This window comes from Hylobates moloch, unplaced genomic scaffold (assembly GCF_009828535.3).
Source record: "Hylobates moloch isolate HMO894 unplaced genomic scaffold, HMol_V3 SCAFFOLD_3, whole genome shotgun sequence".
Lineage (NCBI taxonomy): Eukaryota > Metazoa > Chordata > Mammalia > Primates > Hylobatidae > Hylobates > Hylobates moloch.
In genome coordinates, this window is record NW_026652278.1 from 34,293,465 (window position 1) to 34,308,427 (window position 14,963).

Genomic DNA, 14,963 nt, shown 5'->3' on the forward strand with positions numbered 1-14,963 from the left:
AACATGGTGAAACCCCATCTCTACTAAAAATACAACAATTAGCTGGGTGTGGTGGCACGTGCCTGTAGTCCCAGCTCCTCAGGAGTCTGAGGCAGGAGAATCACTTGAACCCAGGAAGCTGAGGTTGCGGTAAGCCGAGATCGTGTCACTGCACTCCAGCCTGGGCAACAGAGCGAGATTCTGTCTCAAAAAACAAACAAACAAAAAAAACCCAAAAAAACCTTCTTTATTATGGAAAATTTCAAATCTATATGAAAGTAGAGAAAACAGTATAAAGAATGAATCCCTATGTATCCATCACCTAGCTTCAACAATTATCTGTATAGGGTCAATCCTGTCTATTTCCCTCTACCCCACTCCCTGCCTCCCTGCCTCCCTGCCCTCCACCAAAGCTGGATTATTATTTAATAATAAATCCCAGACATCTAAATAGGTGTTTTAAATTGTTGTAAAATGTTATGGCTAATACATGAATACATTCATCTTATTTTTAAAAAAACAACTTATAGATTAGGTCAAAGTCCCTTTCAACCACTATTCCTACATCCTTGGACCCCTCCCCAGAGGTTGCCACTGTTAGGAGATTGGCGTGTGTCCCTCCTTGTATTTGTTTATTTATTTGAGACAGAGTCTCACTGTGTTGCCCAGGCTGGAGGGCAGTGGTGCAGTCTTGGCTCACTGCAACCTCTGCCTCCCAGGTTCAAATGATTCTCATGCCTCAGCCTCCCGAGTAGCTGAGATTACGGGTGTGCACCACCATGCCCAGCTAATTTTTTTTGTATTTTTAGCAGAGACAGGGTTTCACCATGTTGGCCAGGCTGGTCTCAAACTCCTGGGCTCAAGTGATCTACCCACCTTGGCCTCCCAAAGTGCTGGGATTACAGGCGTGAGCCACCACACCTGGCTAGATAGACTTTTTCATGTGATCTTTCTCTTCCTTTCTCTTCAGTCCTTTAGACAAATTGGGCAACATGTGGTTTATGACATTTTTCTGCTGAGAGACTTATGCTGAAACCTAATTAGAATTTTGAAGAGGCGAAATCAAAGATCTATAGGCAGAGAACTACATCATTAGAATGTAGTGACTCGGTCTAGAATGGAAAACCTGGATTTGTGCTGAGCTGTGCCACTTAACAGCTGTGTATCCTTTGGGAAAAACATGTCTCTGAATCAGTTCCTCATGTGTCAGGGGATATAGACTTGACTTTAGAGGGGATGTGGGCATTGAATGTACGTGAAAGCATTTTGTAAATGATAAAATATAGGAACAGAAAACCAAACACCGCATGCTCTCACTTATAAATGGGAGTTGAACAATGAGAACACATGGAAGCAGGGAGGGGAACATCACGCACCGGGGCCTGTCGGTGGGTGGGAGGCAAGGGGAGGGAGAGCATTAGGACAAATATCTAATGCATGCGGGGCTTAAAACCTAGATGACGGGTTGATGGGTGCCACAAACCACCATGGCACATGTATATCTATGTAACAAACCTGCACATTCTGCACATGTATCCCAGAACTTAAAGTAAAATAAATAAATAAATAAATAAATAAAATATGACTTTTATTATTGCCTATGTTAGGTCACTTTAGGATGAGAGGAGGCCGGCCAGGTGCAGTGGCTCACACCTGTAATTCCAGCAGTTTGAGAGGCCAAGGCAGGCAGATCACAAGGTCAGGAGTTCAAGACCAACCAGGCCAAAATGGTGAAACCCTGTCTCTACTAAATATACAAAAAATTAGCCGGGCGTGGTGGCAGGCGCCTGTAGTCCCAGCTACTTGGGAGGCTGAGGCAGGAGAATCACTTGAACCTGGGAGGCGGAAGTTGCAGTGAGCCGAGACCATGCCACTGCATTCCAGCCTAGGTGACAAAATGAGACTCTGTCTCAAAAAGAAAAAAAAAAAAGATGACAGGAAACCAAGGAGAGGAAAGTAGTATTCATGCATCACCTCTGTTTTGTTAGAACATACTTCTAAGGATTAATAAGGCTGAATTCTAGAGATGAGGAGTAGCACAGATTGATGTCAATGACAAGTTAGGAACACTGTTTTAGAGGCTTATGCTAGAGAGTAAGTTTGATCTTAGGATGGGTGCTGAAGAGATGGGTTTGCCTTCCAAGGCATGTGCACGCATGCATGCACACACACACACATACAAATGTGGCCTCGGTGTGTCCTCTACCTCTGTGTTCAGAAAGGAAGCTTCTTCTAGTGTCAGACCTCCTAGGTTGAAGACTGGCACTCCTGCTCAGTAGCTGGTAACTTTGAGCAAGTTTCTTCACCTCTCTCAGCCTCAGTTTCCTCAGTTGTAAACATGGGCAAATCATAGTACCTTTTTCATGTAGTTGTTGTAAGGTTTTGATGAGATAATACGATTAAAAGGCTTAGCACAGGGCAGGCACAGAGGAAGTGCTATTACCTTATTTTTGTAAATATTATCTGACCTCAGCATTATCAGCCTGTGACCCTGTTTCTTCTCTTTCAGGTAGGAGGTGTGCAGTCTTTGGGGGGAACAGGTGCACTTCGAATTGGAGCTGATTTCTTAGCGCGCTGGTACAATGGAACAAACAACAAGAACACACCCGTCTATGTGTCTTCACCAACCTGGGGTGAGTCTTTCAGCTGAAGTGAGAGGAAAAACAGAAACCAGAGAGAATTATCCTCATGACTCTCCCTGGTTACACAGAAAATATAATCCAGCCCTGGAACAACTGACCATTGGGAATGGCTTGAACAGTGGGTTATGGCAGTGCATGAGAAACCTGCTGCTCAAAATCAAGTTAAGAATACTCTTTCTCAAGACTCTTAGTAGACTTATATCTACCAAGGTTATGTTGAAACTCCCCAGAGGAGGCATAGAATGTAGATGCAGGAAGTATCACTGTAGTAGAATATAAGTCTGGCATTAATGTGACTGGTTGAACTTGTTCTTGGTTGCAATCATTCCTCTACATCTTAACCCCCAGCCTGGATGATGCCCAGTGGACATTGAGCCTGGGAAGCTGACTTGCATCCTTTCCACTCATGCCTCCTAGTGTTTGTAAAGTGCTTAACTTTTTACTCCTTTGATGCAGAGAATCACAATGCTGTGTTTTCCGCTGCTGGTTTTAAAGACATTCGGTCCTATCGCTACTGGGATGCAGAGAAGAGAGGACTGGACCTCCAGGGCTTCCTAAATGATCTGGAGGTGGGTGATTTAGAGGAAAAAGTAGAGAATTACATGGTGTCAGGAATCTCAGGCAAAGTCTTTGGACCAGTTGCTAAGTGAAGGAGTCTGAGACACCTTCCCCACACCCGATGGTGGTTTCTGACATAGCATGTAAGAGAGAGGGCACAAAAGAGACATGAAAGAGTGACAAGAATATGGTTGCCCTTTGCCCTCCATCACTGACCAGTCTGCTGCTGACTCTGTCTCCCAATATTCCCATCAGTGTCAGAGCTGACATAGCTTCCTTCTCCTCAGAACGCTCCTGAGTTCTCCATCGTTGTCCTCCACGCCTGTGCACACAACCCAACTGGGACCGACCCAACTCCAGAGCAGTGGAAGCAGATTGCTTCTGTCATGAAGGTAACTGCCCCTTCAGAGCATCTCTTAAAAAATAGTATGTATTCTTATTTAATGTATGCAGAAGCAATACCTGTTTGCTGTTTGCTGAGGAATTAGGAAAATGGAGAAAAGTCCAAAGAAGAAAATAAGTATTAACTGTAAATTGTATTACCTAAAGAAGGATACTGTTAATGTTTTGGTAGATAGAATGTGAGACTGTGTGTGTGTGTGTGTGTGTGTGTGTGTGTGTGTGTGTGTCTAGTTTTATGTATGTTTTACAAAGATGAGATCATTTTGTCTGTACTGTTTTTTGCAACACAATTTGTTTTTCATTTTCACTTCTTTATATACATGTCATTGAATATTTTGCAGCATCATTTTTCATAGCTATATTATATGCCGTTCATGGATATGTCGTATTAGGGATGGGGTAAATCATCTGATGAATATTTAGGTTTACTTCAGATTGCTTGATCTGATGAAAAATTATGTAACAAAATTTCCTTTTATTATTTCTTTGGCATAACTTGCTAGGTGGGAATTCCTAGCTGAAAGTGTGTATATTCTTCCCTAACAAGTTTGTAGAATACTTATTAAGGAACTGCTGTATATTGGACACTGTGGGAATACAGTATTGAATGGAGCAGATGCAGTCCCTACCCTCAAAGACAGACAGCCTGTTTGGGGAGATGGACGAGTACTAAGGCAGCTGTGATGCTGTGAGATAGCTGTGTTGACAGTGTTATACGGGGGTACATAGCCCAGACTTTGGGCAGTGTATATGTGGGAGTTTGGGGGTTGGTGGCAGGAACCTTCCTGGAAGAAGTGGTTTCCATGTTGAGTCCTGTAGGATGGGGAGGAGTTAAGAAGGCATCAGCAGACAGGGGTTGACAGGGAAGGGATGCGCTCTGCAGAGGGCAGAGCATGGTCAGAAGCCCCAGGCAGAGATCATGGGGAGTGTGAGTGATGAGGCTAGAGTGAATAGGGGCAGGCTCTGTACTGAGGCTTGGACTTTATTCTCAGGGTAGTGGGGAGCCACTGAAATCTTGGATGTCGGGGAGTGACATGATTGGATGTGCGTGATCTTAAGGTCACCGTGATGTCATGGCAGGGAATGGATCAGAGAGAGGCAACACTAGACAGGCTGTGGGAGCAGTTAGGAGACCGTTGCCATAACCCCGGTAGGAGTTGATGGTGACCTGGGTGAAGTAGGTAGCAGTGGGGACAGTGAGATACAAAAGGATTTGGGAGCTCTTAAGAGACAGGACTGATGGGACTTGGGGAGTGCCAGGATGTGGGGGATGAGCTGTAGAGTTAGGAGTCCAGACTCCCCCCAGTCCTGCCTAGTCAAGATACACCTAAGAAATGGGAATCAAAGTACAATCAAAGGCTTGGACAGTTCCGGGGAGGGAAGTGGTGTCCACTCAGAGAGGACAGCTATAGAAGCAGGTTCCCTGTGGAGAGCTCTTTGAGGAGATGAGTGACAAGAATGGAGGCTACTCTGTTCCCTTCCTCTTGAGTACCTAGCAGAATAGCCTCGAGGTTGTGAAGAGCCCTGGGGATACCAAGCCTACACTTGACTAAGGCTCTCACACCAGAAATTCACTGAGGAAAATCCACCAGTGTAGGACGTTGTCTCCTTGCGTCAAAAGTAAGCCCTGCTTCTCTAAGCTGAATTGGGACACTCTAGGACAATGTACTTTTAAAAAGTAAAGCTTACGGAAAAGGTTACACTTGTTGGTTGTAGAGAGAAATGGATGTAAAGTGGTGTTTGGGTGCATATAGTCAAGAAATAGGAGAAATGGACAGTGTTTGAAATTCCCTCCAGGCATCAGCTGGGGAAGGAAGGCCGGTGTCTGAGATTGGTGCCAGAAGGATTTCCTGCCCTGACTCACTTTCCTTCCCCACAGCACCGGTTTCTGTTCCCCTTCTTTGACTCAGCCTATCAGGGCTTCGCATCTGGAAACCTGGAGAGAGATGCCTGGGCCATTCGCTATTTTGTGTCTGAAGGCTTCGAGTTCTTCTGTGCCCAGTCCTTCTCCAAGAACTTCGGGCTCTACAGTGAGTGCTCTCCCGAGGAGTTACAGCCCCACCTCCTCGCATCACTCCCCACTTCGGCAGCCACAGCTGATTCTGGCCCCTCTCTTTAGATGAGAGAGTCGGGAATCTGACTGTGGTTGGAAAAGAACCTGAGAGCATCCTGCGAGTCCTTTCCCAGATGGAGAAGATCGTGCGGATTACTTGGTCCAATCCCCCCGCCCAGGGAGCACGAATCGTGGCCAGCACCCTCTCTAACCCTGAGCTCTTTGAGGAATGGTAAGGGGCTCCCAGTCTGGTGGGCCGGGGGGTGGGGAGTGCAGAACAGTAATTGTCCCAGTACATTTAACTGGGTCTCTTCCTTTCATTTTGGCAGAAGCAGGATAAAATTACTTTAACTTCTTTGACTCTCAGATATTTGTAAAACAGGGACTGATACCTACCTCACATGTGCATAACACAACACCTGGAAGACAGGAGGGGGCACTCGATGAATGGTAGTTTTCCCCAATTTCCCCTCCACCCAGTCTTCCTCCCCATAAAGTTGGAAAACCCAAGAAGGTATTCCTAGCAAAACAGAATATCCAACGTCTAGGCAGTTTAACAGTTTGGGAGCTCTTGGTTTTTATCTGTAATTTACATACACTTTATCTTATTTTAGAACAGTAATTTTTATATAGTAGCTAAATCTGCAATCTCTAGTAAGTCCTGATGAAACATATTACCCTATTAATATCTATAGCAGCACCTCGGTGAAGCCTCAGTTGAAATGTGAGTGTATTCTAGCCAGTATACCCGAGACTAGCACTAGACTCACTAGTAAATGCAGTCCTTTCCTTCTGCCCCCTAAGTCTCTCTCTCTGGTATGTTAATCCACCCATCCAGACATCCACATGCCATAATAGGCAGGTTGTGATCCCATTGTCAGCTGTCATTTAAATTACGGTTTTTAAACCTGTGTGTTTCCGGGTACCATCTTTCCTGTCTGGATTGGTATTTACGTCGCTGTCCATGCTTCAGGACAGGTAATGTGAAGACAATGGCTGACCGGATTCTGACCATGAGATCTGAACTCAGGGCACGACTAGAAGCCCTCAAAACCCCTGGGACCTGGAACCACATCACTGATCAAATTGGCATGTTCAGCTTCACCGGGTTGAACCGTAAGTGGTCCCCACCACCTCCAGCCCATGCGTGCATGTAGACACACAACATTCCTTTCAGTTGCTCGCCTTGAGCTCACCTTCATGGCCTTTGCCTAATTGGGCAGCCATTGCTTTGGACCAGGACAAGTTAGGTTTTCTTAGGGTGTCCCACCGTCTCATAAACTCTTTGGGTCTCAGAAGAGTATTGTGGCCTGCCCTGCTGACCCACAGCCAAGATATTTCCATGTTTGTGGGCTGGGAAGTGGCTCAGAGCCAGCTGGGAGGTAACAGGATTGGTAGCTGGGAGCTTTAATTTATGAAAAGTTCTTATAATGCTCAGGTACATTTTGGGTTTGCCAAAATCCTGAATATAAGTATGTATGGTTATTCGGGGACCTGATTTCTTAACAGGTCTTTCCTATTTCTAGGTATTATCCTCAAAAAGAGGTTACAAAGTTATCTCTGCATTTCATAAACAAGAACCTAGATTGGGCTGGGCGCAGTGGCTCATGCCTGTAATCCCAACACTTTGGGAGGCCGAGGTGGGCGGATCACGAGGTCAGGAGATCAAGACCATCCTGGCTAACACGGTGAAACCCCGTCTCTACTAAAAATACAAAAAAATTAGCTGGGTGTGGTGGCGGGCACCTGTAGTCCCAGCTACTCGGGAGACTGAAGCAGGAGAATTACTTGAATCCAGGAGGCAGAGCTTGCAGTGAGTCGAGACCGCACCACTGCACTCCAGCCTGGGTGACAGAGCGAGACTCCATCTCAAAAAAAAAAAAAAAAAAAAAAGAACCTAGATTGGTGGTTGGAATTAAAAGCTGATTGAAAATCTAGTAGACGATCATGCATGATCTTGGTCAGTTGTCAGTAGGGCACATCTGCCATCTGCAGTCCCATCTGATGACAGAAGAGTCATTTCTTCTTCTTCTTCTTCTTTTTTTTTTTTTTTTTTTTGAGATGGAGTCTTGCTCTGTTGCCCAGGCTGGAGTGCAGTGGTGTGATCTCAACTCACTGCAACCTCCACCTCCCAGATTCAGGTGATTCTCCTGCCTCAGCCTCCCGAGTAGCTGAGATTATTCATTTCTTTAGTAATTCCCACAGTGCAGATGTGACGACTCACCTGTGTGTTCCAGTGACTCTAGGGAAGGATGTGTGGCTGGCTTGGTTTGTAGGTAGAATAGCAGAGACCATGGGGAGGTATTTAACTGGGGCCATCACAGTGCCAGTGTGAAGTGGGCTCAGAAAAATCCAAAGGAAAAAAATATAAATGAGAGTTAATAAAGCTTGTATTGTGGACCCCTCAAAATACTTTGGGGTAAAATGAAGCTACCTAAGAAAGTAAAGAAATAGCTCAGTTAGCTGTAGATGTCCTCTTGACTGTGGAACGGAGAATTAGTTCACTCACAATTATAAAAATATTACATGTAACAGAAATATTAATAGTCTTTAGTAGTTATAGTCTAAAAGTTCACAATATGGGACTGTCTACCTGTAAAATATCCATATCTTCCCATTATCCACAGGAGGAAATTAGTTTTATTAATATTATGAATTGGAAAAATGATGAGGATAGAACTGTGCTTATAATACAAAAGTTATATTTTTAGCACTTGACATCATTTGCCCTTATTAAAAACAGAGGTTTTGTTTTCCTCCCAACTTTTTTTTTTTTTTTTTTTCCTTTTTGAGACAGTGTCTTGCTCTGTTGCTCAGGCTGGAGTGCAGTGGCAGAATCTTGGCTCACTGCAACCTCCACCTCCTGGATTCAAGCGATTCTCCTGCCTCAGCCTCTCAAGTAGCTGGGACTACAGGCATGAGCCACCACACCCAGCTAATTTTTGTATTTTTAGTAGAGACAGGGTTTCACCATGTTGACCAGGCTGGTCTCAAACTCCTGACCTCAAGTGATCCACCTGCCTCAGCCTCCCAAAGTGCTGGGATTACAGGCGAGAGCCACTGTGCCTGGCCTTTTTTTTTTTTTTTTTTTTGAGACAGGGTCTCGCTCTGTCACCCAGGGTGGAGTGCAGTGGTGGAATCTCGGGTCACTGCCACTTCCGCCCCCTGGACTCAGGTGATCGTTCCACCTCAGCATCCGAGTGGCTGGGACCACAGGCGTGAACCACCATGCCTGGCTAATTTTTTATAGAAATGGGGTTTCACCATATTGCTCAGGCTGGTCTCAAACTCCTGAGCTCAAGTGATCTGCCCGCCTCAGTCTCCCAAGGTGCTGGGATTACAGGCATGAGCCACTGCACCTGGCCAGAAAAGTTTTAAACATACAGAAAAGTTGGAGGAATTGTACAGTGAACTCCCATATATCCGCCACCTAGTTTCTACAATTCTCACATTACAATACTTCCTTTGTTATCTTTTTTCTGTCAGAATTGGGCTTTTAACCTGGAGTCCCTGGATGTACGTTTAGGAGAACTGTGAAGCCCCTGAAATGATGTTTAAAAAATTGTATATGTGTATTTTGGCCCTGCTCTAGGGAAAGAGTCCATAACTTTTACTAGCTTCTCAAACTGTGACACTTCCCTTCTCTGAAAAAGTAGAAAGGCCTAAAACTTTCTAAACAAAAACTTACTAAAACAAAACCAAAAACCAGGGTAGGAGCCGTTTAATCACTGCTTCAGGGCACAGGCTTTTAGAAACAGTGGTGCACCCGGGGCTGTGTTGGCTTGAGGCTCTATCCCCTTGGGTGACCAATTCACACAGGTAAACCTCTTCTGAAGCTTGCTTTGTTTGTTCACTGGTTTGGAGGGGTCAAGGGAAAACTTACCCTTTGCCCTCTGAAAGTTTGCTGGAAATCAGCTGACAAGAGGCAGATTAATAGGAGAAAAGGCATACAAATTTATTTATTTATTTTTGAGTCAGAGTCTCACTCTGTTGCCCAGGCTGGAGTGCAGCGGCACGATCATGGCCTACTGTAGCCTCAACCTCCCAGGCCCAAGCAATCCACCCACCTCAGCCTTCGTAGTACCTGGGACCACAGGTGTGTGCCGCCATGCCTGGCTAATTTTTAAGATTTTTTTATAGAAACAGGGTCTCCTTATGATGCCCAGGCTGGTCTTCAACTCCTGGGCTCAAGCAATCCTCCCTCCTCAGCCTCCCAAAGTACTTGGATTACAGGCATGAGCCACTGTGCCTGGCCAGCATGCAAATTTATTAACTTGCACGGATGTCTTACAAAATAGAACTAAAATAAATGGCCAGATGATTGATGCTTTTATACCATCTCGGGGTTACAGAAAGAATGGGAGCTTGGAGCTTGCCAAAACAGATTATGGCAGGCAGAGAAGAGAAGGCCTGGTTAGCAAAGGTGGTCTTGTTATATTATGTAGATAAGTCACAGGTAGCAGCCCTCGGAGAAAATAGCAGTAAAGGTCTATTTCTTTTAGACCTTTAAAGGCATCAGACTCTCAGTTAATCTCCCCTAGATCTGGACAAGGGAGGGCCTCAGAGAAAGCCTAGCTATAGCCACACAGATTTTCTCTACAGATACAGATCTCTCCCACAAAAGACAGCTTTGCAGGGCTACTTCTGTATGCAGGCCCTCTCAACAGCCATCTTGAAATATGTCAAAGTATATTTTGGGGTGAACTATTTTGGTTTCCTTCAAGGAGCACTGAGTCCAGGGTCCAGATTTTTCACTTCCATAGAGAGGCAGGGTAGCATTATGGAAGCAGTGTACAGCCCAGACTTAAAATCCTGCCTGAAAATCCCACATCCACCACTGACCAGCTGTGCGACCTCGGAAGGCCATTTAACGTCTTTATGGCCTATCTGTAAAACGGGCATGATAAATTATTATCAGGATGAACTAAGATGCAGTGCTTAGAACACTGCCTGGCACATAGTGTTCACATCTCTGATTATGATGATTTTATTATTATTCCATTTCCTCAGGTTGGTGGTATCTTAAAGGTACTAATTACTTAAGCAATAATTCACTAAAATTCTTTATTTTTTTGAGACAGAGTCTCACTCTGTCACCCAGGCTGGAGTGCAGTGGTGTGATCTCAGCTCACTGCAACTTCCTCCTCTTGGGTTTCAAGCAATTCTCCTGCCTCAGCCTCCTGAGTAGCTGGGACCATAGGCACATGCCACCACGCCTGGCTAATTTTTGTATTTTTAGTAGAGACTGGGTCTCAGTATGTTGGCCAGGCTGATCTCGAACTTCTGACCTCAGGTAATCCACCAGCCTCAGCCTCCTGAAGTGCTGGGATCACAGGCGTGAACCACTGTGCCTAGCCAAATTCACTAAAATTCTATCAATGGATTTGCCAAATAGCAAAACTGCTCTAGAGACTGCCGTATAAAGGAAGTACAGGTAGTCTCTTCTTACTCATACGTGATGCATTTCTGCAAACATGGAAAAACTACTGCATCTGAGAGAGAACTGAGGAATGAACAGAAGTCTGATGGTGCCAGTTCAGAGAGGTCTGTGTCATTTCTCAGCTTGTTGGTTAATTCACACAGGATTGATCAGGTACCTCTTGCATGGGGCCTTGCCCAATGTATTGTAAAAATGAAATGTCAAAGGGAGGCTGCCGCGGGTGCTCAGCGCAAGTCCAGGTTAGGGAAGAACTAAAGGAAGCACTTCATAGCCAGCGTTTCATATCGCTCTCCATCTGATGGTTGTTTTTAGGTGATAGGGGTGTCCCGGTGGATGTAATGTATAAGGCTTGGTTGGAAGGCAATCTCAGATTAAAATTCCCATCAGTAGTAGCCATATTGAATTTTCTGGGGATTCAAAGGTGAACTAGTAAGAGTACTTTCCAGAATCTAGTGAGTATATTTTTCTGTTTGTCAGTTGGACAAAATAGCGCCTTTTGTTTTGCTTCTGTCTGTTAAGGGGAAAGAAGTAAAGCTGTAATTGTCATATAATTGCTGAGCCTCCACTGCTTTAAGGATCCCCTCTGCTCTGATTATGTCTTCTTTTGGTTTTCAACAGCCAAGCAGGTTGAGTATCTGGTCAATGAAAAGCACATCTACCTGCTGCCAAGTGGTCGAATCAACGTGAGTGGCTTAACCACCAAAAATCTAGATTATGTGGCCACCTCCATTCATGAAGCAGTCACCAAAATCCAGTGAAGAAACACCACCCGTCCAGTACCACCAAAGTAGTTCTCTGTCACGTGTGTTCCCTGCCTGCACAAACCTACATGTACATATCATGGATTAGAGACACTTGCAGGACTGAAAGGCTGCTCTGGTGAGGCGGCCTCTGTTTAAACCGGCCCCACATGAAGAGAACATCCCTTGAGACGAATTTGGAGACTGGGATTAGAGCCTTTGGAGGTCAAAGCAAATTAAGATTTTTATTTAAGAATAAAAGAGTACTTTGATCATGAGACATAGGTATCTTGTCCCTCTCACTAAAAAGCAGGAGTGTTGCATGTGGCGGCCACGTGCTTCTGTGTGGTGTTTGACTCTGTACAAAGTCTAGTCCCAAAGATCAAGTTGTCTGAAGGAGCCAAAGTGTGAATGTGGGTGTCGGCTGTGGCATTAAACTCATCATCTCAACCCAGAGTGTCTGGTCTCCCCGCTCTTTCTGCATGGTTGTGTCCCTAGTCCTAAGCTTTGGTTCTTCAGGGTGACTGTGGTAAGAAGGATATTTAATCATGACACGCACAGACACACACATATTTAACTGAAACAGAAGTTTCATCAAACAGTATTTACTCGTGATGTGTGTAGTGCATTCTGATGTTTTCGAGCCATTCTATTGTGTTTTACTTCACCTAAAAAAATAAAATTAAAATGTTGATCAAGACATGGAGTTGATTTTGTGACCACTAATGGGTTGTGACCCACAGTTTAAAATGAATGTTTTAGAGGGTTTTACTGGGGGCTAAAGGAAAAACTACAATGTATTCTTACAGTATAGCTTCCTTCAGTGAACTCACCATGTAACTCCCTGGTGATTTTGCGGGCTTGTCATTTGGAGGCCAGCTGTCTTCTTATGTTACTTAAGAAACGGGACTTCTTGGACTTGTGAGAGGAGATGACATCACTCAGGTTGATTATAGAACATCAGCCCGTCCCCTGCTGTCAGAGTCCCTCCTGGTTTATTGAAACAGAACCACAAAAACATAGATCACAATTTCCAGAGTCCAAGGGCCGCTCCAAATGGCCATTTTGTAGAATTTGGTGGGCTTGGATGTTACTTCACACAAGAGGTCTATTATTTGGAGTTTTTAAATATTTAAAGTTAATTCTTGTGATCTTAATAGGATCTGCCACTTTCTAGGACGCGTTTGGGTTGTTAGAAAATCCTACAGTCCTGAGGGATGGCTGCGGCCTTAGAAGTCATCAAGTCCTGCCTCTCCCCCAGTGAAATAGTCTCTCCATATTGTGTCTGACTCATCCATTTCAACTGGTGGGGTGGTGGTGGTGATGGATTCTTTAAATACCTGGTGAGGCATCCCCTTCTGCTGGTGGAGCCTCTTAATTAAAAAAAAAGAGGCTCATTTACCTTTAGCTCATGGTAAAAGTTCATCTTTGTTCCACTCCCCTGCCCCTCCTTTCCTTCCTTTAAACCACAGATAGTAAATCTACTGGCACTTCTAATCTACCACCTTTTGAATATTTGAAAGTAGCAGTTGTCATTCTTTGTTTACACTTTTCCATGTGAACTGCCGCTCCCCCACCACTTTTGTTTCTGCACAGGATGTGGTTTCCAGATCCTTCTCTGTCTGGCTGGAGCCCCGGGAGTCCTTCGGAGGACACTCACTCTGCCACTGTGTGGTTGGGCTGGTGGAAGTTCATGAGTGAATGTGATTAGATGCCCTCCCACCCATCTCTTCACAGCTTTCTGAACAAATCAGTCTTTGTTCTCCTTCCAATGTAAAGATGCTTGTTAGTAAGGGAAGGCAGCCAATAGAGAAGTCGAACGATTCTACCTTCTGTCAATCTGCCATTCTCTCCAAATGCTTTAAACCACTCATTCTCCATGGGGATGATACTGCCTCCATGGGGGCGAAAATTGGCTCTTTGGGGCAAAAAAAAAAAGCCTGAAATACTAAAATGTCGCCTTCCAAAGTGCAATTCTACCTGACCATCTTATTAGTATTTAATTTCTCTTGTTAGGGAAAATTAAAATTTTCTCTTTAGGGGGCTGCCAAAACCATCAAAGATAAACACATCTTTAAACCTAAGTGACAGTACCAAAGTGCTGAAATGTTTTTAGGACTTGAAAAAAGCCCATCTCAATGGGAATCTGGCCTCTTGTATTCCAACAGATATGTTGGTCGGTGTGGCTCCCACTGCATTCACCTGAAAAAGGGTTGTGAGTCTGGGAAGCTGGCAGGACTCCTCAGGCCTCTGACATGCCAGTGAACTTCAGAGGTGGGATTGTTTCACCAATTTTGCCCACTCGAGAGTAGGGCACTCCAACCTCCAGGCTCTGCCAGTTCCCAGGTGTGTAACCGTGAGCAAGAAGACAGTAACCTTGCAGACAGTAACCCCTCCTCCACAGGGTGGTTGAGAAAGAAATGAGCTAATGGGTACTTAGCACAATACTTGGAACATAAAGCCCTTGGCAAAATAGTTGTTTCCATCATTTATTATTACCGTTAGTGAAATGAATAGCCTCTACTGAGGTTCCTGAGAAGAATCTTAAGAGGTTTTGGCATAGGCCCCTAATCCTCCTGTTTGCTTTGAGAAATTAGTAGTAGGTGTCAGATTTCAGCCTGCCTTCCACACAGGTATTAAATGCCCAAACACATCTTCCCACCTGCCTGGCTGTTCCCTCCCTCCAGCATCGGCTTAAAACTGACCAACAGGCCTGGCCCATTCTTGTATTCTGTTCCCTAGCCTTTGGTTGCAAACTGCCAGAGTCATGCCACTTGGACTCCTTTCTGAAGGTTCTGCAGAAGCGAGCTAGTGTGACCAACATTCTATCTCAGGGGCTTGTCTGGGTTTAGCCCCCAAGACCTTGAATTTGGACGGCACCCAGCACAGCACCTCACCCATCGTGGGTTCAGCAAATGCCAGCCCTTCTCACTGTCGTCTTAGTTCCTTCCTTGTCTTTATGCACACTGGCTTCTCATTTGGGTTTTACTTCTCATTTCTGGCATTCACTCCTGCAAAATCTTACCATCTGGCCTCCCAAAGTACTGTGCCAAGGCTTCCCCATGACCTCACTGCAGCCTCACACCTGGCCCGGAGCAGCATGCCTCTTCAGGCAGGTGGGCCACACATGGGCATCACTCAACCTGCAT

At 45.0% G+C, this 14,963-nt stretch overlaps 2 protein-coding genes across 2 annotated transcripts in view; one reads left to right on the top strand and one right to left on the bottom strand.

The window, feature by feature from the left end:
* Positions 1-12,512, top strand: part of GOT1 (glutamic-oxaloacetic transaminase 1) — a 31,158-nt gene extending 18,646 nt beyond the window's left edge. Inside the window, exons 3-9 of the mRNA XM_032134680.2 lie at positions 2,489-2,612; positions 3,078-3,190; positions 3,467-3,571; positions 5,461-5,611; positions 5,701-5,866; positions 6,608-6,750; positions 11,693-12,512. Coding sequence (XP_031990571.1) covers positions 2,489-2,612; positions 3,078-3,190; positions 3,467-3,571; positions 5,461-5,611; positions 5,701-5,866; positions 6,608-6,750; positions 11,693-11,832 — 942 coding nt within the window. The 3' untranslated portion in view covers positions 11,833-12,512. The remainder of the gene's footprint in view (positions 1-2,488; positions 2,613-3,077; positions 3,191-3,466; positions 3,572-5,460; positions 5,612-5,700; positions 5,867-6,607; positions 6,751-11,692) is intronic.
* Positions 12,513-12,579: 67 nt separating this feature from the next.
* The window catches only part of CNNM1 (cyclin and CBS domain divalent metal cation transport mediator 1), a 71,843-nt gene continuing 69,459 nt past the window's right edge, over positions 12,580-14,963 (bottom strand). Inside the window, exon 12 of the transcript XR_009212732.1 lies at positions 12,580-12,804. The gene's annotated coding sequence lies outside the window, so the exon portion shown is untranslated. The remainder of the gene's footprint in view (positions 12,805-14,963) is intronic.